Genomic DNA, 24515 nt, shown 5'->3' with positions numbered 1-24515 from the left:
ATGGGATGTTAAGGGGTGAACTATACTCGGGGATTTATGGGGGTGAGATTTAACTAAGGGGTTAACTGCGTGTTAGTTATGGGTGTGACTTAATGTCTTAGGGTCGAACTTTGGGGGTTGAGCATGTATTATACTTACCTTATATACCTAATGGCCACTCGCTTTAGGTGGCCATGTCTTAGACAGCTAGCATTGGCCATCCCTAGATTATCAGGATTAATGATATCAAAAGATTATTTTCGTTAGTTTTTAATGCTTAAGGTCAATCATATGATAATTTTAGTGATCAATAATTTGGTTATAATCCCGATAAGTGATATTGTTGATCATACAATACTTGAAAGTAACTAGCTCGATTTTATTTGATCATTATATTTTAATAAACTGTTATGTCAGGTCGTGTCCTGTTTTCTTACCCCATGGAAAAAATCTTGCGGACGCCCATGATAGGACAGTAGCCAGTACAAGAGGTGACAGTAATAACGATAGAGAGAGATATAAGTCTGATGAATAAGGAGATACAAATGGAAGTTTAGTCAGCTGTTTTTGCGGGAAAATTTATAACGTTACTCTGACTCGGTAGTAAACATCAGCGGTATAAATATTTAAACAAACAACAAATAATAATTAAAAGTGATTTATTTAGAGAGCATAAATATTATCTTACTCAAAATATATGTATATGTATATATGGATAAAATATGATACAAATTAATTTATATGAGTGAGTCATAATATACTGAATATATGTATATAATGGAATTACCTGAGGATTAGACACCCCAGCTTATTTCACTTAAAGATTAACCACCCTAGTACTACCTTGGTGGATTAGATTAGGTTATGTTGGGTTAATTTAGATTAGGTTAGGTTACATTAGGTTTCACTGGATTAAATTAGGTTAAATTAGGTTAGGTTAGGTTAGGTTAGGTTAGGTTAGGTAATAAGACTTCAGGTGAAATAACCTGGGGTGGTTATTCTTCAGGTCATCTATACAAGACACATCAGTTCCTGTCCCTCTGTGATGACTAGCATGGTGTAACAAATGAAGCGATCTATGTATCCTGGCCAGCCTACCAGTGTTAGTCTATGTATCCTGGCCATCCTACCACAGTATCAGTCTATGTATCCTGGCCATCCTACCACAGTGTTAGTCTATGTATCCTGGCCATCCTACCACAGTGTTAGTCTATGTATCCTGGCCATCCTACCACACTATCAGTCTATGTATCCTGGCCAGCCTACCAGTGTTAGTCTATGTATCCTGGCCATCCTACCACAGTGTTAGTCTATGTATCCTGGCCATCCTACCACACTATCAGTCTATGTATCCTGGCCAGCCTACTACAGTACCAATATCGACATGACACATAACCCTACCAGCTGTTGACGAAGATACATAGTCAACGACACATCTGATATAACATGTGTCTCCGTAACCTCACCTGGCGGACACATTGGTGACCTCTCGTGACCTCACATAAAAAGTTCGTAATTTACAGGTAGGGTTAATGAAGTACAGGTGTGTGGTTACAATGTACAGATGCACTGTATTAAGGCACTGTATGGTATAACTAAAGCGTTTCATTCTACTTAATAGGACTGTACTTACATAATTTACAAAGCATTATTATTATTATTATTATTATTATTATTATTATTATTATTATTATTATTATTATTATTATTATTATCGTAATTTCCTTCACTAGTTACATTATCATTTATATCCTTATCTATCATGATTTGCTTTAGTTATTCAATTGTTTAATATCATTATTATTTTCACTATTTACATTATCATTATAATTTCTAGTGGGATGTTGCTTATTCCTCGTAGTGTGTCATTCAATATCATTATCTTCTATTTCTCTTCCTTTATTCGACCCTACGTGACTTGTCCTCATTCTTATTTCTGATTTGAATTAACCTTCCCTACACATCCTTAACAACAACTATACCAGCCTTGTTATCCTCGTCGACAACAAACAGTTTAATTAGTCAGCATCGATAATATTGAGATCTGAGTCGTCGAGATTGTTCTTGATGCCACCAGGAACAGTTTGCCCAGACGACTTGTTCAGAGAATCGTCGGGCATGTAGTCGTCCAGGTGTTGGTTGAGTTCGTCTAGGCGTTTGCTCTGAACTCTGGTGTAGTCACGGTCTACAGGTTGTTGTATTAATGGGATTTTGTCACTGGAAGAGAAAAAACAAACAAATGAACGTCAACAGGTTGTAGTATGTTTGGATCCCGTCACTCCAAGGCAAAAACAAATGAACATCAACAGGTATTATTGTTGGGATTTCATAACTGGATGACAAAACAAATAAACATCAACAGGTTGTATCAAAAATGATTTCTTTGCAGTATACCTGTAGTTGTTTTTGAGCCCGTAGTCCGCACAGTTATTAGATACCTAAGTCTTCCCTGACACAAGGAGGTAATCAAAGCACAGATATTGATTATAGCACTATAGAGATCGTACACTCGCCTACACTTAACAATAGAGATCGTACACTCACCTACACCATACAATAGAGATCGTACACTCACCTACACTTAACAGTAGAGATCGTACACTCACCTACACTTAACAGTAGAGGTAGTAGAGGTTGTACACTCACCTACACTTAACAGTAGAGGTAGTAGAGGTTGTACACTCACCTACACTTAACAGTAGAGGTAGTAGAGGTTGTACACTCACCTAAGATCAGTAGCATTCCACACCCTCACAGTCGAGTCATTACCCCCTGTCATGAGCCTCGTGTAGACCTGTCCCTCGTACTCGTTGACACACACAGTCAAACACGTCACAGCGTTCTCATGGCCCTTGTACTTGCGTTTGAGGGCGCCACTCTTAGCGTCGAAGGCCCTCACGAACCCATCATTGCAGACTGTGTATACTGCAGGAGACATTAGCGTTAGTAAGAGGGCTGTATGTGTGGGGGTGTGGGGGTGGGGGGGTAAATATAGTATATGTTATAGCATCAATGTAAAGTTATATAATGGATTTCTAGTGAATGTCTGTCAGTCTTAACTCATGACTATCACTTACAGATGCCGTTATGGAACTTGGCACAGGCGACGCTATCGGTGTGGTCCTTGTATGTCCGGGTGTTCTCCAAGCCCTCCCTCACCCAGCACTTAGCCGTGTGGTCTGTCCCCGACGTGTACATCAAGCGGTTCACCACCCTCAAGTACAGGATAGCTCCCGTGTGTGCGTCCTCAACTACCTGAAGAGGGCAATGAAGGAGGAAGAAATGAAGGGGGGCAAACAAGAGAAAAAAACGAAGCGAAAAGGTAATTTAATGATGATTCGTAATTGATTTTTTGAACAGGAGATTTAGTATATTGAACAGTACAGGTGTAAAGCAGCAACCCCATGGTATGTACTATTACACTTACCTTCATTTTTTTGCCCATGTTAATGTCCCAGGCGATTATACACCTGTCTTGCCCCGCTGTATAGAGGATGCGGCCTTTAGGATCAGTGTCCATACAGGTGATGGGTTTTCTATGACCCTTCAAGGTCTGTAGAGTACGGAGAAGTGTTGTAGGGGTTACTAAGATAATAATGATGTATGTTTTTGGTCGTTTACAACACTATTACAGTAAGTCATCATAATTAAGAAGATAATATAACAGTATAGCTAAGGGTATATTAAGTTATTTTAAAATTGTATATAATTAATATAACTATGAGTAAATTGTCACTTTAATAATGTCACTAAAAGTCTATAACTCACAATATGGTAATTTTAGTTGACTTTGAAATACGTAACTGGAGATATTCGAAGGGCTATTTGTACCACTTACCCTCCACTACTACCCTGACCACTTACCCCTATCAGTCTCACACTCCCTCACTACTACCCCCTTACCCCTCACCACTCCCCTGGCCTCCCCACACCACTACCCCCACCCCTCCCACCACTCCCTACTCCCCCACACCACTACCCCTCCCTCACCATTCCCCACTCCCCACACCACTACTCCCTTACCCTCTACCCACCACCACTCCTTACTCCCCTACCCCCTTACCCCACCACTTCACCCCACACCACTACCCCTCACCACTACCCCCTTACCCCTCACCACTACCCCTTACTCCTCACACCTCCCCTTACCCCTCACCACTACTCCCCCTTACTCCCACCCTGCCCTTACCCCTCACCACTACCCCCTCACACCACCCTACCTTCAGACAGGCCCCAGTATCGAAGGACCAAACTTTGACAGTGTTGTCGAAGCTGGCAGTCACGATCAGATCCCCAGGGTTGATGTTAAGACCATTCTCGTCCGGTATACCCGTATCATGACCCGGGATGAAGATGAGAGGTGATACTACACTGGTGTGTCCCTGGGTGGGTGGGGAGAGAGAATGGAGGAGAATTATAATAGGGGTGAGAGATTGATGATGGTGGAGAGAGAATGAGGGAAAAGAGAATGGGAGAGAGTTATAATGGGGGAAGAGAGGGGAAAGAGAATTTTACAATGGATGAGAGAGAATGGGAAAGAGCGAGTATCCTTTCCCATTAGTGTTTAGTTAAGAGTTAATAATATTACTATTTGTCTCAATGTTATTACTTGATTTGATGAGAGAGAGAGAGAGAGAGAGAGAGAGAGAGATGAAATTAAAGATAAAGATACAAAGAAGAAGAATAAAGTATACCTCTAGCACACGGATACAGGCATCAGTTGGGTCATCCACATCTTCAGTATCAAAGAGCCACGCCCGTGCGGTCTTGTCATGTGACGTACTGAAGATAAACTCTCCTGTGCAGATGAGGCGGTTAATGCGGCCCGTGTGACCTGTGGGAGGGTTCACAGTTAACACACAACCATAGTTACGGTGGTAGAGTAAGCTAGTGACGTAAATTTTGGATCATTAGTGTGTTAAGGTAAAAAAAAAGTAAAACAGAAATATCGGTTGAGGATATCTTTTTTATAGAACGCCCTAATATTAAATTTCTTAAGCTTCCTAGAACGGAATGACCTCTAGCAATGATCTTTGACTCTGATATATAAAAAAACTCTGAATGCTTATGAGGAATATAGACCGAAAAAATCATAAAAAAGGCTGAAATAATATAAAAGGGCAATTATGAACGCTTACAACCCAAACGAAACATACCATCGAAAGATTATAGAAAACGGAATTATATGAACACAGACTTAGCTAAACATCCGCCCCTCTTCGTACCTTCATATGTAAACTCGCAGTCAGCGCTTGCCATGTCCCATCTCTTAATGGTAGTGTCCTTAGACCCCGTGATGACGTAGGTATCATACACGACAGCGCACTGGATGAAGCTCGTGTGGCCCCTGGAGGAGAAAGGAGTTTAATTTGTGGCCATTGAGAAAGTACAGTGTTTATATGTGGCCCCTGGAGGAGATAGATGGATAATTTGTGGCCATTGAGAAAGTACAGTGTTTATATGTGGCCCCTGGAGGAGAAAGGAATTAATTTGTGACCATTGAGAAAGTACAGTGTTTATATGTGGCCCCTGGAGAAGATAGATGGATAATTTGTGGCCATTGAGAAAGTACAGTGTTTATATGTGGCCCCTGGAGGAGAAAGGAGTTTAATTTGTGGCCATTGAGAAAGTACAGTGTTTATATGTGGGCCCCTGGAGGAGATAGATGGATAATTTGTGGCCATTGAGAAAGTACAGTGTTTATATGTGGCCCCTGGAGGAGATAGATGGATAAATTGTGGCTATTGAGAAAGTACAGTGTTTATATGTGGCCCCTGAAGGAGAAAAGGAGTTTAATTTTGGCCATTGAGAAAGTACAGTGTTTATATGTGGCCCCTGGAGGAGATAGATGGATAATTTGTGGCCATTGAGAAAGTACAGTGTTTATATGTGGCCCTGGAGGAAAGGAGTTTAATTTGTGGCCATTGAGAAAGTACAGTGTTTATATGTGGCCCTGGAGGAGAAAGGAGTTTAATTTGTGGCCATTGAGAAAGTACAGTGTTTATATGTGGCCCCTGGAGGAGAAAGGAGTTTAATTTGTGGCCATTGAGAAAGTACAGTGTTTATATGTGGCCCCTGGAGGAGATAGATGGATAATTTGTGGCCATTGAGAAAGTACAGTGTTTATATGTGGCCCCCTGGAGAAAATTTGTGGCTACTGCGTGAAGAAAGTTTGTAGCCTGTGGGGAAGTGAAGGCATAGGTTAGGTTGTAGAGTATGGCAACGTCAAGAAGTATAAAGTATGGTAACTTTAACAATTATAAAGTATGGCAAAATCAAGAATTATGGGACGTAAAATATGGCAACAATAAAAAACACAATACAATCTGTTCACACGAGAAAAAATAAAAATAAAGTTTGATAATAATAAAAGTTTGAACCAACGTGAGAATTAGATCAACTTAACACAAGGATGAGGGAGTGTGTGTGTGTCAATGTGTGTGTGTGTGTGTTGTGTCGTGTATGTAATGTGGGCGAGTCTTCTTGTGCCATAATCAAGTGTGGAGTATGGCAGCGTTGTGAGGTGTAGTGTGTGGCAATGTTATCAAAGTTAAACAAGTGTACTGTGGCAAAATCACCAAGAACAGACTATGTCAACATTAACAAGAATAACACGTTGCTATAAACAGACGTAGACTGTGGTAATTATCAAACACATTCAGTGAGGTAAAGGTAACATGACCCGGAGTTAACACGTGATAGGAAAACAAACTGTAGAAACACGACATAACCCGGAGTTAAGAAATGATGAGTAAACAAATGTAGAAAATTGAGGTTAGGTTAATTTAAAAATATTTAAACGTAGTAATAGTGTTAAAAAGAGTCCAAACAACAGGTGTGGAAATGTTAATAAAGTTCTCAACAGGTGTGGAAATGTTAATAAAGGTCTCAACAGGTGTGGAAATATTAATAAAGTTCTCAACAGGTGTGGAAATGTTAATAAAGTTCTCAACAGGTGTGGAAATGTTAATAAAGTTCTCAACAGGTGTGGAAATATTAATAAAGTTCTCAACAGGTGTGGAAATATTAATAAAGTTCTCAACAGGTATGGAAATATTAATAAAGTTCTCAACAGGTGTGGAAATGTTAATAAAGTTCTCAACAGGTGTGGAAATATTAATAAAGTTCTCAACAGGTGTAGAGAACCTCTGCGGCAAACTTACGTGAGAACACCCAGGTCCATGATCCCCTTGGTGTTACTGCTGTAGAGTGTATAACAACATTTAAACAAGTGTAGTCTGAACTAATCTACAGGTGTACCATCTTACAGGGGAGGGGGTACCATTGTTTTTTCTTTTCAGGTATTTGTACAGTGAAACAACATCGATTGACATACATTAGGCAGTGCAAAAAAAAAATAAACTTTGATTAAATTATTCACGTAAAGCAGTGGTCTCAACACGTGAAGCAGTGGTCTACTCCAACACGTGACGGTGGTCTCCAACACGACGCAGGTCTACTCAACACGTGAAGCGTGGTCTACTCCAACACGTGAAGCAGTGGTCTACCCAACACGTGAAGCGGTGTCTCTCCAACACGTAAAGCAGTGGTCTACTCCAACACGTGAAGCAGTGGTCTACTCCAACACGTGAAGCAGTGGTCTACTCCAACACGTGAAGCAGTGGTCTACTCCAACACGTGAAGCAGTGGTCTACTCCAACACTTACTCCAACACACCCAAGTCCTCGATAGGCTCCGTCTTGGTGCTCCACATACGGACGGTCTTGTCGTCTGAGCCGGTCACCAGGAGGGAGCTGTCCTCGGAAAGTGACATGCAGTTGATGCCGCCGGTGTGGACATCTACCGTCTCCAGGGGCTCGCCTTCCAGGCCTTCTTTGCTGGCACCACTCCCCATCCTGCCTCACTCTGGGGACGTGAGAGAGAGAGAGAGAGAGACTTGTGAGAAAGAGGGAGACATTATCTAGAGAGAGAGAGAGAGAGATTAATATGGAGACGGGAAAATGATACGCTACCCCTGAGGAACACACACACACACACACACACACACACACACACACACACACACACACACACACACACACACACACACACACACACACACACACCCTTCCGTCCTGGTCCATCAACAGTCCCTGAGAGCGTGACGTAGATACTGCCATGGAACTAACGATTTGGGTCACCTTGACAATAATGTGGGTCAGGGATCACCTTCTGGTCTCCCGCGTCTGTATCATGTATTAGTGTCATGTACTTGTGTCACATCTGTGTAATATTTTATATCTAGAAGAGTAAGTAATAAGAGTGCGGAGGTCATATTACAACTATATCTTGCGCTAGTCAGGCCGCACCTCGATTATGCGGTTCAGTTCTGGTGACCTTATTATAGAATGGATATCAATTCCCTGGAGTCGGTGCAGCGAAGAATGACGAAAATGATTCCGGGACTTAGAAACCTTCCATATCAAGTTAAATTAAAGAAACTAAACTTGCATCCCCTAGAAAGATGAAGAGTGCGGGGAGATATGATAGAAGTATTTAAGTGGGTGAAAGGAATCAATAGAGGAGATATAGATAAAGTTCTTATAATATCCGAGCAGGATAGGACTTGGAGCAACAGATTTAAGTTGGATAAGTTTAGATTTAGGAGGGAGATAGGAAGAAACTGGTTCACAAATAGGGTGGTAGACGAGTGGAACGAGCTTAGCAACTTTGTGGAAGTACTAGAACGCTGAGAAGTTTTAAAAGGAGGCTGGATAGATTCATGGATGATAGAGAGTGGTAGTAACTCTCGACAGGAGCTGCCATGCACAGGCCAACTGACCTATTGCAGACTCCTTATTTTTTTATGTTGGTGTCAAATCCTTGTGTCACATGTTTGAACGTCAGGACCATATATTTCTGCTATTTTATTATTGTCGTGTAATTGTCATATGTTCGTGTCTTGTACCGTGTGTCAGTTCTCTGTACTTATATATTATGTCATCACCTGTTTTACCTGTCCCTCGTTACGTGTTGACAAGGTGGGAGGTTTTTGTCTGCCTCGACTTGTGCTTCGTGACAGTAAAGTGAACTATCTCTCTTTCTTTTTTTTATGGCAGACCAGACTTTTCCTCTTGCCTCCCTCCCTTCCTTCTCTCCCTTTCTTCCCTCTAGCCTTCCTCTCTTCCCTCTTGCCTCCCTCCCTTCCCTCCTTCCTTCCCTCCTTCCTTCCTCTCCATCCTCACCTCCTCCCTCATTACAACACCACAACACTCACTCTGACTCCTACGTATAAACACAACACTTAAACTAAACATCTCCTGTGTCACATATTACCTAACCTTAACCTCATTCTATGTAACATCAGTACATATTATTAGGCTATAGATATGTAACTTATAAACATCTTGTTATTTATAGTTCACAGGATCAATTCACCTCGATAAGCAGTTCATTATATTCGTGTTTTGGTTTTGTGTGGGCGACTGCTACACTGGGTTAGATTCTGGGTCAGCCATGATGAAAAATAAACACGTAGTTACCATGGTGTGTATCTGTGTTTGTGTGTGTGTGTGTGTGTGTGTGTGTGTGTGTGTGTGTGTGTGTGTAAAAGGAGTCACCACGTTTCTCACTATTGAATGACTCAAGGGTAAGGGAATTCTACCAAGCGCTATGCAAAGTAACACACAACACTAGTATTAAAGGTAGAATCGGGGTCCAGAATACAACTTGACCAGGGGTATAGTACAGTGACCTTCATTCCCCTACAAACTCACGGCCGTAAAAGGTTCGATGGGGAGCGGGGGGAGTAAGTTAGACCCCAATCGGACCGAATTTGTTATTGGAACCAGAAAAAAACACCTCAGGTTCAGAATAAACTTTATAAAGGTGACAATACGCGTCAATTAACACTGATTTAACATAAGGGAGATATATTACGCGTCTTTCCCTCCCTTCGCCTCCTCTCCTCACTTCCCCCACACACACGATGGTGGTGTTGTAGCGTTGTCGTGCCTACACAATCAATACTCCCTCCCTCCCTCCCACCTTCTACCCTGGTGCTGCATGACCCCCTTACCTCACCTGATTCACCTACCTCCTATTCTAGTGCTACATAATACTGCTTGGTGCTACGTAATACTGCTTGGTGCTGCATAATATTGCTTGGTGCTACGTAATACTGCTTGGTGCTGCATAATACTGCTTGGTGTTGCATAATACTGCTTGGTGCTGCATAATACTGCTTGGTGCTGCATAATACTACTTGGTGCTGCATAATACTGCTTGGCGCTGCATAATACTGCTAGGTGCTGCATAATACTGCTTGGTGCTACGTAATACTGTTTGGTGCTTCGTAATACTGCTTGGTGCTACGTAATACTGCTTGGTGCTGCGTAATACTGCTTGGTGCTGCAATTTTGTACTTCGTGCTGCCTTGCGTTTTTTGCAGCATAGCATGTTTATTATTTAGTGATGTTGATGTGCTGCATTGCATGGTAGGTGTGAACAGCTCTATGCATTCTGGCGCTCATCCCACTCACACCCACCACCACCCCCCCCACATCACACCACACACACCTCACCCCACACACACCCACCCAGCTGTGAACCATGTACCTGACTTTACAGATGAGGGAATGACATACTGTAGACCAGGTACAGTGCCACATTACCTTCCTCGCCACCCTTAAGAACTACCCTGAGGTTCAAGCATATTACATAAACTTTAATCTGTCTGGTGTTTTAGGCGGGTACTGTCACGTTCATCCCTCACCCTGACCACTACCCCCTCTCTAGTCTCAACCCTACTTCCTGGTACTTTCTCCCCCCTCAGCCCCCTCACCCTCCCACTTCACCCCTTACCCACCAACGACATCGATCGCCTTCCTTCAAGTGTCAGGTATGAGTGAAGTCTTCTTGATTCATATTTTATGGTTAGTAGCAAAAAATTATGTGTGTGTGTGTGTGTGTGTGTGTGTGTGTATGTGTGTGTGTCATATCTTTGTATCACCTTCTCTCGTATCTCCCATCTCACGTGCTGATGAAGAGCCACCCCTACCAGTGCCACCCTTACCAGTGCCATCCCTGTTAGGTGGTGTCATAGTTTTGCGGTGACAACAATTAAAGGTGTCTGGTGAGTGACAACCTCTGATATACAGTATATTGTGAAGCGACAACACTTGGCGGTGCGTGATGAGGTCAGAGTACCAAGGTGACACACCTAAATGGCTACGGCAATGCAATAAGATGGTTGTTTGGTGGCCCTCAAGCTGTGGTGGATGGGGCCACAGGTCCTTGTAGAGTTTGGTCAACAGTATGTTTGTAATAATAATAATAATAATAATAATAATAATAATAATAATAATAATAATAATAGCAATAATAGTAATTAGCGGTTTATTGAAAGAGCATGGCAGCTGGAAGGCTGAAAATATACAGTTGCATGCCCTCTTTTGCACTTTTTCTAGGTGTTTACGTTGTGTGGCATTTAGGGAGGAAGACCAGGTAGGGGAGGCATTGGTGAGCTTGGGAAGTATGAATGTTGAGTAAACACTGAGGAGCTCGGGCGAAGGAACTCCAGGGGACTTGAGTCGGCGGAGGAGGTGTATGTGCAGTATGTATGTATGTATGTATGTATGTATGCATGTATCGACCTAACCTAACCAAACCAAACCAAACCTAACCTAACACTGACGTACCCCCCTCCCCCCCCGCGTCCAGGTAGCGATAGAGTGGTTAATCTTCAGGTAAAATAGCTAGATCGTGTGTGTAAAATCCTCACGTGATCGCGGGGAGGGGGGGGGGCGTGAGGAGGTCGATATATGGACTCGGAACACCAGAACGACGTGAAGACAGACAGACAGACACACGGACAGACAGACAGACAAACAGACACACGGACAGACAGACAGACAGACGGACAGACAGACAGACAGACAGACAGACACACGCACAGGAAGATTGACAGACAGACAGACAGACAGACGGACAGAAAGACAGACAGACACACGGACAGAAAGACAGACAGACAGACAAGCACTTGCACTTATGTAAATGCTCTCTTGTGTGTACGTGATTCATATATACTTGTGTACATGCGTGTTCTTGTTCTCGTATGGACGTTTCTAACAACACGCTGTACACACACACACCCTCCATGACCTCGTGGTGCACATGTGGCCTTGTACATCCGCATATGACGCAACTATGTGTACATTCATATATGTGCACATGACCTAATCGTATAACTGTGAACGTATTTGTGTTCGTGTATACATGTGGACCTGACAAATGTATTAGTATATAACACGTCGGTGTACATGTGTATGATGGCGTTTGCGTACATTACATTCAACACAAGTCGATGTATGTATGTATGTATGTATGTATGTATGTATGTATGTATGTATGTATGTATGTATTTGTGATTGTGTACACGAGCACCTGGCATGCCTGTGTGTACGTGTATGGTCGTGTTCATGTATACATCACCTACAAGCTTGTATACTATACCGGTACAGTACGGACACATGTACATTATTACAAGCACATTGAGTACACACATATGTAGAGGTCTGTTTACATAAGTTAATATACACATTGTTCACATTATGGCGACCTATTATGTATACATACCTCGTACGTACATACATACATACATACATACATACACAGCAGAGACAGAATGTGAATACGTTTCTAGATGCTGAATTGTGTCACACCATCCACCTTGGCCACACTCCATCCATCTTGGCCACACACCATCCACCTAGGCTGCATACCATCCACCTAGGCCACACACCATCCACCTATTGGCCACACTCCATCCACCTTGGCCACACACTATCCACCTTGGCCACACACCATCCACCTAGGCCACACCATCAGCTAACTCCCCACCCCTCCTTCAACCCCTCACCCTCCTTCAACCCCCACCCCTCCTTCAACCCCTCACCCCCCCCCTTCAACCCCTCACTCCTCCCTTCAACCCCTCACCCCTCCTTCAACCCCCACCCTCCTTCAACCCCTCACCCCTCCTTCCAACCCCCCCACCCCTCAGCAACCTCACCCCTTCAACCCCCTCACTCCTCCTTCAACTCCCCACCCCTCCTTCAACCCCTCACCCCTCCTTCAACCCCTCACCCCTCCTTCTCCATCACTCAACGTAAACTACCCTCGGAGGTATAATGTAAACAGTAAATAATGTAAATAATGAAATCAGTAAACAACGAAAACAACATAGATAATTAAAAACAGCGTTAATAGTAATGAATAAAAACATTAAAATAAACAGTAAATGAGGAAAAATATACCGTAAACAGATATATAACAGAAATCAACAGCCTTACCTTTACTTCATGGCGGGAGACTATACCCCCTCCTGTGGCACCGAGTGGGCGAGTGGCACCTGGTATGGCCATGGACCCCCCCTCACCTATCTCTGACTCCGCCCCTATTGCTAACCCAACCAATCACGTCTTAGATATACACTCTCGTCGCCATTACACCCCCATGATAGTAGCCAATCAGGTGATGTTTACCTTCGCGTGTCTAACATTACCCTGATGAGATTTACTTTATTATATGAAAAAAAGTCGTAAGATGATACTTTAAGACAATATAACAAGAAAATTGGTCAAAATACGATAAATAACCGTTGTTTTTAAATATTTCTACACACAGGAAGTTGTCTGTATAAGGTATAGTGATGTAATATGGTAGTATAGCTCTTGTGAATCTAGTTACTGATTGTGTATGGTTGTGTGTTCAACATAGTTTACGTGAGATGCTGATGTTATCTGTGTCAGGCCAAGTATGAACACTGTGTCAGGCCAAGTATGAACACTGTGTCAGGCCAAGTATGAACACTGTGTCAGGCCAAGTATGAACACTGTGTCAGGCCAAGTATGAACACTGTGTCAGGCCAAGTATGAACACTGTGTCAGGCCAAGTATGAACACTGTGTCAGGCCAAGTATGAACACTGTGTCAGGCCAAGTATGAACACTGTGTCAGGCCAAGTATGAACACTGTGTCAGGCCAACTATGAACACTGTGTCAGGCCAAGTATGAACACTGTGTCAGGCCAAGTATGAACACTGTGTCAGGCCAACTATGAACACTGTGTCAGGCCAAGTATGAACACTGTGTCAGTCAGAATTCCCAAAAGGATTTTCAGAACCCCTTTGCCTGTGTTGTACTTGTAGTTGTTATAGTAGTTGTTGTAGTTGTTGTTGTTGTAGTTATCAGTGTTATTATAATTATTGTTGATGTTTTTGTTGTTGTTCTTCTTGTTGAGTTGATGACGATAATAACCACATTGAGGAGGAGACGACACGCCACTAGCCTCTCCCCCTCCCTCCTCCTGAATAACACAACAGCTGAGTCATCACCACGAAAAAAATAAATAAATAAAAAATAAACCTTGGAAAAATGACAATAGTATTCAATATTAACTCTGATAACGAGACAGGGAAGAGAGGCCACTACCCTCACGTACACATTATTGTACCTTAAAAGAAAAAACAAAACAATATATGGTGTCATCACGCGTGTTAGTATAGCAGCGATAACAGTAATAAATTCGGGAAGGAGCTCACGAACCCCTAGAGACCTGTTGTGTATTGGTAAACAAACCTTGATCCAGATTTTCGATGAATCGTGAATGTGAGAATCTATAAATGTAATACTTATAACATTATTTATGGTAATTTAACACACACACACACACGCACACACTCTCTCTCTGTTGGACACACACACACACACTCACACTCTCTCTCTGTTGGACACACACACAAAATAGATGCTGTCGCTACACTATAATCTCGTATCTAGTAATATGTACTGAAGGATCACCTTTACACTCACCGCCTTCCTTACCAACATTGTACTTTTTCCTGGACAGTGAAAAAAACCCAGATCCGCATTGCGACACGATCAGTAGTCAATAACGAAGAGAGTTAAATATAAATATCTCCGGACGATATATAAGAAAGGAAGCAGACTGTAAATAAAGTGAAGATCTTGTTTCGGATTTAATAGATTTAGCAGAACTAGAACCGCAAGGCAGAGCTGATATTGTTTACTTTCTGGAATTATGTATAAATAATTGATAAAGTGACAGTTATGTGGATAATAGCACAGGCTACAGTAACGAGGATCACAATGAACAACTTAAAGACTAGTAAATCAATGTAAGTTTTAGTTAAAGCATCAGTATACTCGGGACAATTTGAACACAAAACTCTGGCATGAAATAATACTTATTAAGGTAGAGAGTTTTTGTTCTGGCAAATTTATGATCATGTTTAAGTTAGCTTCAATTTTCTAAGTTTTCTGATAAAAAAGTTATTGTTTTGTTTAGCTAAGATGCGCTGCCAATTGTATTGTATATCCTAGCAGTATGTTTACTGTATCTGAAAAGTGTTATATGGCGCCTCTTACATAATAAAATAAATTTAGAAGCAATACTTACATACACACACACACACACACACTCAAACGATTGAAAAGGGAAATACAAAATAAACAATTTTATTTCTTTGACAGTTTTAACTTCTGGTCCGCTACAACGGCACCGAGTGTGAGGCTGTGAGCTCTTATTTCAAGACCAGACTTGACCAGCATTGGAGCAGGATCAGATTTATGTGGAGCCAGTGCATGCCCAGTAATTGCCAATCAGTGAGTATCAGAGACGTGACCGACCGCCCAAGCAGCTAACGAGCCGATCAGTGATGAAGAGGATAAAAGTAAAGTAAAAGTAAAAACATGACCAAGATCATCTTTCTAATCAGAAGGGTATTTGGGGCACCGAGGTCGAGGATACATAAAGAAAGATGTTCCCTAATGCATAAACGTTTTTAACACAGATAAAAGTAAAGGAACTGCGCACGCTCAGAAACCAGAATATTAGTAAACAAACAAATTTACCTGGAAGCACCTTTACCAGTTATAATTTATACACAACTACAGTACCACGTTACCTGTGTATGGGAAACAGCAGGTACAGGTATTTCCTTATTTTAATTTTGGTAACTAATTTTCTAAAGTTAATAAAGCAGCAAAGGCAAATGTACGGCTGGTGACCGTCAGTGGTTAAGTAATTAGGATTTTTTATAAGAGAGTTTTGGCCAATACCCCTAGTAGTTGACCAATGTGTTTTCCGATTGTTTAGACATTTTTAAGACAATTTTCTTCTATGCTGATTCCTGTATATTTAAGTAATTTGCGAGGGATACGTTATAAAAAGATGTCTTAAAATTGTATAATCAATCGGAAAAACACATTGGTCAACTCATGATCCATATTGTCCGAAACTGCAGTTATACCACAGTTTTGTAACCTGATTTATGCTTTTCCTTCTGTTCATTTTCTTATGCAAACGCTTAGTTTTCTAGATATAGGCAATTTAAGATATAGGGTAGATTAGGTTAGGTCAGGTCAGGTTTTCTTAGGCTTGGTTAGGTCAGGTCAGGTTTTCTTAGGCTTGGTTAGGTTAGCACATGATTTCACCCATTTTAATATTTTTCCCCAACATAATACAGTATTCCCGAATATAATCAGTGAAAATTGGAGTGAAATGTCATTCATGCACCGGTGGAGATTCTTCATGGGATCTGAGCAAACCAATACCAGTACTGTACTGTGCAGTGTCCCAGTAACTAATGGAAGTTTTTCCTCTGTATCTCAAAGATTATTCCATATTTTTTTTTTAGTTCCTTTAATGTGAATTTCCATTACTCAAGCTTCTGTACCCTGAGGTATGCCTGTACAGTATTTCACTAACTCACTTTTTATTGTGACAGAGGAAGGCAAGGTCGGGGAAGTAGACTGAGTGGACCGACCAACAAAGATGTATTAGAGAAACTCAAAAGTTCACCCACTTCCTTCACTCATCCTGCAGTGGCCCAAGATAAACTCATCTCTTATCAAGGTAAAACATATAGCATGCCACGTCCAGTATGTTCACTTGTGTGTTGTTACATGTTTTCCAGAAGGTTGGTTCATGCAGTATACCTCTTCTTTAACATATTTATTAGACATCTTTACTTTCTCCTCCATATTTACACCTATCTTACACACACACACACACACACACACACACACCTCATCTGTACACGTCCCTGTATCCAGTACCTTTTAAAAAATTGTCTTCATTTGATATTAGCCTTTAAAAACATAATAACAACTGAACACTCCAGGACATTTACTTTCCTATATGATTGCTGGAGCCTTGGTGGGTGGAGAGAGGCACTGCACTTTGGCTAGTCTGACATGCTTAACATTAGAGTAGAAATATGTACAGTGCTGTACAGTATTATGCCGAACTTAATTACACTGAACTTAAATTTACTGTACTATACTGTACTGTACTGTACTGTACTGTACTGTACTGTAGTAACTATATAATCACTACAATCTGTGCTAGATGGAGGGCTGTAGTAAGACATGCTGAAGCCCTAAGCTATGCCAAGATTTAGAGGCTCCATACCATAAAAAAATAAGGTATTTAATAGTGAGAAAGGATGTATTACATTCTAACATAAAGGTCAATAATTTGGTTGTTTATAATACTATGTATTTACATATACTGTACAGTATACATAGGCGAAGAGGCAATGAACAACTTATAATCTAAATAACATATACATCTTAGGAAAAGCCTTATTTGTATTATAAAATACTTTATGATTTCCTAACTAGCAAATGTGAAATTGAAGACTTTTAACATAAAACATTGCACAGATTAACCCTTGTATTAGCCCCTGTCTTATAGGCAGAAGTATTTTTATAAATGTGGGTTAATTACATTAGACTTGTATAACTATCATCCCATGTAACTTTCCACTAGCTATGAGGTTCATGTTCAGAGCACGTGATAAGGTGTGTCCATGGGAGGTCTCGTCACTTAGTGTTGAGCTAAGGGATAAGTATCCGGCTCCCTGGCCACCTATTGAGGGCAGTGGTTTGGTAACCCTGAGGAGAGGAAGACATTATTTATAGCCATCGTTGATGTGCTTCCGTCTTTCCTCGAGGGAGGACGTCGGATGTATTTTCGTTTTCCCTCGAGGGTCCTTACTCAAGATCACTCCCACTCTCACATCAATGGGACGTGTTTTAGGAGAGCTACTTTAAGATAGCCTCCGTCCTCATTTAACACTCATAGCTACAGTGATTAAGTTACGGTGATAATCCTTTTTGAAAGTGTACATAGAAACCTTTTATAATAAATACACAAATGGAACCCATTGGATTAAGTTACTGAAGACCCAATAAACGTTGATCTATATTTTAGTACGTCTACAATATAAGGTAACATCTTTCACAAGTGATTGTTACAAATGGTGACAACCCAGGAAGGTTGTTACATATATATAACAGATGGTAAAGGTAGAGATATTATGTTCTCCCCATTTCTGTGTTATATACTGTTACAAAGAAGATATTGGATACAGTAGATGGCAAAGTGTATCTTAATAGGACCCAGTCTACTTTTACTTTTATCCTCTTCGCCACTGATCGACTCTGGTTTGCCGCTTGGGCGATCGGTCACGTCTCTGTCACGCACTGTTGGCAAATACTGGGCATGCACCGGCTCCTGAATGCACCTGAACCCGCTCAGTGTTACTGTCTTGTCTTGAAAGAGCCTCACACTCGGTGCCGTCACAACACTCTCTGGTAGATTGTACCGAGAGTTTACAACTCACTCCAGAAAAAGTTTGCCCTCGCGGTTTCCTGGACTTGCGGGCTCTTCAAATTCCTGAGCGACCCTGTAGGGGCGAGCGTCCACCAGCTCCAACTGGTAGCCCCTGAGATGCTTATACTCCTCAACTAGGTCCCCCCTTGCCCGTCTGTAGTATAAGCTAGGCAAGTTCAGGCCCAATTCCCTGCGGTAGCTGAGGTGCTGAAGTGCAGGCACCAGCCTAGTGGCCCTCCTTTGAACATTTTCAACCAATTGACAGTCCCTAGCATATCTGGGACCAGATGGGGTGACAGTACCCAGATGGGGAAGCAATTCCACCCCTGAAGATCGTTGACGGACCGTCTAGATATCTGAACGACCTTCTTATAAGACCCAATAATTTATTTGCCTGATTTACCTTCTATCGCAATGGCCCGAGAACTTCAGCTCATTGTCAACATACACACCAAAAGTCCTCTCACACACAGTCTCAACTAGTGCAGTTTCTTCATCCCCACGGCATATGATACGCCTCCTTACCGTTGGAAAAGCCTCTGTACATACCCGTCACCAGTATTAATCTCAGCAGCCATTTCTTCGACCATTCCTGGAGCCCACAGAGGTCCTTCTGCAGTTCTTTACAGTCCGCTTGGTTCTTAATTTCCCTAGGACCAGTTTAAGTTGACCAGTCTACAGTTTACAGTTACCCAAGTGTACTCCAAGTATACGTGACAATTTTGGTAACAGAAGTTATTCATCACACAGGAGTTGAGTAACAGTTGAGATAATCTGTTCTCCGGTTACTCCTACTATTATATAAAGAAATTAAACAGTTTCACCCTTAGTAAATGGAAGCAGTAATGCGACTGGCACTGTCTCTTCTGTTTGAACATTTAAGTTTAAAAATATTTTCTTCATAGTTTCCAAGAGCAAAGTCATGGATGAAGTCGTCCAATGATAAGCCACAAAATTTTCACTTTCTATTCACAGCATTGATGTCCATAGTTCATTTTAATCCTCCAGCAGAATTTACCTTTCTCCTGAGCAGTTTGTTACTATTAGACCAAAAAGTGGCCACAATATTGTCTGCATAAGGAAGCTCAATGAATCTTATCTTGGAAGACGACTTGATAGATGTCCTAGCATAAATATCCTTTATTAGAATAATTTTTATTGGTATAAACATGAAAGTCCTCCACTTCCCAACATAACATCACATTACAGGATAGTCTTTCATCAGAAACTTTAACTGTCACACAATCTTTCTTCTTCAAAATCAACTAAAATTTCTATATTTTTGCAAAATTATTGGTACAGGGTACTGTATAATTTTTTACACACTGATTTCAAGGGCATCCATCATGGGAATAAAGGATTTTACTCAAAATTTGTCTCTTGGAGAAAGTCTGTCATCATCATTTGCTGCATCACCATCACTGACTTGTTTTTTCCTCTTATTCACATATTTATAGTCTACATCAGGCAGGTCTCCTTGCTTTTGAGTCCAATTTCATCTAAACCTTCTAGGGTTTATTTCAAGAAGTTAGTGAGCAATGTAAAGCTTGCATAGTGCCAAGGCCAATCTGTGATCCTAGGTCTTGTTGGTTTAGGAAATGATCTAACCAATGAACATGAACACATTTTAGTTCCTCAGTTTCTGAAGAATATCAGCTTTGTTTCATTAGTACACATAAGGACATGAGTAAGCATCATTACAGAAATAAATATAACTACCTATGGGCCTATGGCTGAAGTAGCTGGATGCTACCCACCTAGTTCAGTAAAAGGATATTTTAGTACTATAGAGTCAAGATTCAGAATTTGAGTACTGCCCAGGTTTTGTAGAGGCCAATTACAACTCAGCATCTGCATTGGTATTTCAGAGGACATCCGACTTGGGGAGTTTAACTACATGCAATAATCATCTCAACTGTAAACTGAGGAAATACCCGACTAACTCTTGACTTTCTTCAAGGTGAAATTAAGAGACGATATAATAAGTAAAACTAATGTTAGGATCAACAATTTGTTTATAGAAATGCCAAATGTCTCAGCTGACCATAGCAACCCTTTGCTTGGCACTCATACAAAGTCACTTAGACTATTCTTATCATCATTACACTCTGCCTTAACACAGAAGCTAAAAGCCAAATTAAAAATTATTTAAACAAGGAAGGAGAGGTTTATTTTTGATATGAATGCAAGAGATCACATTATCTGAGTCAATCACAATCACTGAAAATGTTAAGTGTGACAGATAGAGGAAACAACTGAGTCTGAAACCCTATAGGTGGTTGGCAGACTGATTTAACACCAAAATTTCTATAAGGATTAGGGATAATGAACCGGCAGGGCACTAGAGAGGAACATAATTGCATACTGTACTGTACTGTATCAATTTTGTCACAAAAACACTTTCTTCTTCACAGCTATAAAAGACTGAAACAAGTTACCAATCACATCAAAACCAGTAATAGCGTAAAACAATTCATAGCTAAAAGTAAAATCATAACAGATGAAGCTGTTTGTATTAACCACAAAAATATTATAGAAGTGATCTGCCAACCTCGGTTAGTCCAAGTGCAATGTAATGATTGTTAAATTGATCAGAAAACTTTCATTATTTCTCCTGTAGACATAGTATTACTGATTAGAGACCTAGCAAAAGGACCCTACTGTAAATAAGTATCTGATGGCTTTGCCAATTAGTAAGTCTGTGAACCTATCTATTTATCATTAAAATTATTTATATCATCTAACCAGTGAAGAACAAGGGACAGACTGATGACAAAGGGTTGCATCACCACCACCACCACCACCACCAGATGACAGGAGGCTACATCACCACCACCTACCACCAGATGACTGAGGCTACATCACCACCACCAACAGATGACTAAGGCACCACCACCACCACATGACAGGCTACATCACTACCACCACCAGATGACTGAGCTACATCACCACCACCACCACCACCAGATGAGAGAAGGCTACATCACAACCAACACCAGATGACAGAAGGCTACCTCACCACCACCACCACCACCACCAGATGAGAGAAGGCTACATCACCACCAATACCAGGATAAAGGCTACCTCACCACACACCACCAACAGATGACTGAGGGCTACATCACTACCACCACCAGGTAACAGAAAGCTACATCACCACCACCATCAACAGATGGCAGAAGGCTACATCACCACCACCCAGATGACAGAAGGCTACATCACCACCACCACCAGGTAACAGAAGGCTACCTCCACCACCACCACCACCAGATGACTGAGGCTACATCACCACCACCACCAGGTAACAGAAAGCTACATCACCACCACACCAGATGATAGGAGGCTACATCACCACCACCACCACCATCACCCAGATAATAGAGGCTACACACCACACCACCAGATGACTGAGGCACCACCACCAGGTGACCACCACCACCACCAGATGTGGCACCACCACCAGGTGACCACCACCACCAGATGACTGGCACCACCAACAACTGATGTGAGCACCACCACTAGGTGACCACCCACCAGGTGACCACCACCACCAGATGACTGCGGCACCACCACCAGATAACTGAGGCACCACCACCAGGTGACCACCACCACCAGATGACTGCGGCACCACCAACAGATGACTGAGGCACCACCAAGGTGACCCACCACCAGGTGACCACACACCAGATGACACGCACCACAGATAACTGAGGCACACCACCAGGTGACCACCACCACCAGATGACTGCAGCACCACCACCAGGTGACTAGGCACCACCACCAGGTGACCACCACCAACACAGATAATGACTGCCCCAGGTGACCACCACCACCAGATGACTGAGGCACCACCACCAGGTGACCACCACCACCAGATGACTGAGGCACCACCACCAGATGACTGAGGCACCACCACCAGGTGACCACCACCACCAGATGACTGCGGCACCACCACCAGATAACTGAGCACGGTACACAGATGACTGAGGCACCACCACCAGGTGACCACCACCAACAGATGACTGCGGCACCACCAGGTGACCACACACCAGATGACTGCGGCCACCACAGGAATGAGGCCACCACCGGGTGCACCACCACCAGATAACTGAGGCACCACCACCAGGTGACCACCACCAACAGATGACTGCGGCACCACCACCAGGTGACCACCACCACCAGATGACTGAGGCACCACCACCAGGTGACCACCACCCCAGATGACTGAGGCACCACCACCAGGTGACAGGCACCACCACCAGGTGACCACCACCACCAGATGACTGAGGCACCACCCCAGGTGACCACCACCACCAGACAACTGACAACAGAGGCTGACACCACCCAGGTGACTGAGGCACCCACCAGGTGACCACCACCACCAGATGACTGAGGCACCAGAGGTGACTGAGGCACCACCACCAGGTGACCACCACCACCAGATGACTGAGGCACCACCACCAGGTGACTGAGGCACCACCACCAGGTGACACCACCACCAGATGACTGAGGCACCACCAGCAGTGACTGAGGCACACCACCAGGTGACCACCACACCAGATGACTGGAGGCACCACCAGGTGACCCCACAGATGACTGAGGCACCACCACTCCACCACCAGATGACTGAGGCACCACCACCAGGTGACTGAGACCACATACCCCCAGATAACTGAGGCACCCAACAGATGACTCGGCACCACCACCAGGTGACCACCACCACCAGATGACTGAGGCACCACCACCAGGTGACCCACCACCAGATAACTAAGTCACCACCACAGGCATGACTGAGGCACCACACCCAGGTGACCACCCCACCAATGGGCTACCGAAGCACACCACCATCACACAAGCTGGGCACCACCACCAGGTGACCACCACCACTCAGATGACGAGGCACCACCACCAGGTGACTGAGGCACCACCACCAGGTGACCACCACCACCAGTGAGCTGAGGCACCACCACTCCAGGTGACCACCACCACCAGATGACTGAGGCACCACCAACAGATGACCGAGGCACACCACCAGGTGACTGAGGCACCACCACAGGTGACCACCCCCAGATGACTGAACCACAACAGATGACTGAGGCACCACCACAATGACACCACCACCAGATGACTGAGGCACCACCACCAGGTGACTGGGCACCACCACCAGGTGACCACCACCTACCAGCAAACCAGGTGACTGAGGCACCACCAACAGATGACTGAGGCACCACCCAGGTGACCACCCCAGATGACTGAGGCACCACCACCAGGTGACTGAGGCACCACCACCAGGTGACCACCACCAGCAGATGACAGGCACCACCACCAGGTGACCACCACACCAGATGACTGAGGCACCACCCCGGTGACTGAGGCACCACCACCAGCCACCACCACCCAGTGAGCACCACCAACAGACTGCAGCACCACCCAGGTGACCACCACCACCAGATGACTGAGGCACCACCACCAGGTGAACACCACCACCAGATGACTGAGGCACCACCACCAGGTGACCACCACCACCACCAGATGACTGCGGCACACCACCAGGTGACCACCACCACCAGATGACTGAGGCACCCACACAGGTGACCACCACCACCACCAGATGACTGCGGCACCACCAGGTGACCACACCTGCAAGATGACTGCGGCACCACCACCAGGTGACCACCACCACCAAGATGACTGAGGCACCACCAGGTGACCACCACACCAGGTGACTGAGGCACCACCACCAGATGACCCCACCCAGATGACTGAGGCACCACCACCAGGTGACCACCACACAAGCTGACGCACACCACCAGGTGACCACCACCACCAGATGACTGCGCCACCAACAGATGACTGAGGCACCACCACAGGTGACCACCACCACCAGATGACTGAGG

The 24515-nt window shown here is 43.4% G+C and overlaps 1 protein-coding gene and 1 long non-coding RNA gene across 3 annotated transcripts; one reads left to right on the top strand and one right to left on the bottom strand.

The window, feature by feature from the left end:
* Positions 1-896: 896 nt before the first annotated feature.
* On the bottom strand, positions 897-13338 carry LOC121866399 (WD repeat-containing protein 86-like). Of its 2 annotated transcripts, XM_042366048.1 has the most exons (10): positions 13269-13338; positions 7647-7845; positions 7143-7181; positions 5205-5326; positions 4674-4813; positions 4200-4361; positions 3407-3532; positions 3057-3234; positions 2706-2904; positions 897-2196 (listed from the first exon to the last, which is right to left on the bottom strand). In XM_042366048.1, exons 2-10 carry the CDS (start codon positions 7832-7834, stop codon positions 1998-2000), a joined length of 1353 nt encoding a protein of 450 aa, XP_042221982.1. In that variant the 5' UTR covers positions 7835-7845; positions 13269-13338; the 3' UTR covers positions 897-1997. The 2 variants fall into 2 exon arrangements, with proteins under 2 accessions (XP_042221982.1, XP_042221983.1); XM_042366049.1 differs by lacking the exon at positions 7143-7181.
* A 2504-nt stretch (positions 13339-15842) lies between these two features.
* LOC121866582 lies at positions 15843-21575 on the top strand. Its single transcript, XR_006088994.1, has 5 exons — positions 15843-15930; positions 16727-16854; positions 16916-16918; positions 21367-21397; positions 21559-21575. It is a non-coding gene; the product is annotated as an uncharacterized LOC121866582 (long non-coding RNA).
* Positions 21576-24515: the final 2940 nt, after the last annotated feature.

Source organism: Homarus americanus, unplaced genomic scaffold, assembly GCF_018991925.1.
Source record: "Homarus americanus isolate GMGI-L3 unplaced genomic scaffold, GMGI_Hamer_2.0 scaffold16430, whole genome shotgun sequence".
Taxonomy (NCBI): Eukaryota; Metazoa; Arthropoda; class Malacostraca; order Decapoda; family Nephropidae; genus Homarus; species Homarus americanus.
The sequence above is the reverse complement of the archived record's forward strand: the minus strand, read 5'-3'. Positions and strand labels throughout refer to the sequence as shown.

What these genes read in the sequence shown, in the direction of transcription:
- LOC121866399 (XM_042366048.1), bottom strand. Translation starts at nt 7,834, where the DNA reads ATGGGGAGTGGTGCCAGCAAAGAAGGCCTGGAAGGCGAGCCCCTGGAG. An exon ending in CTGCGAGTTTACATATGAAG is followed by an intron (nt 4,814 to 5,204) that starts GTACGAAGAGGG and finishes ACCCTCCCACAG; the next exon opens with GTCACACGGGCCGCATTAAC. An exon ending in CCTGTATCCGTGTGCTAGAG is followed by an intron (nt 4,362 to 4,673) that starts GTATACTTTATT and finishes CCACCCACCCAG; the next exon opens with GGACACACCAGTGTAGTATC.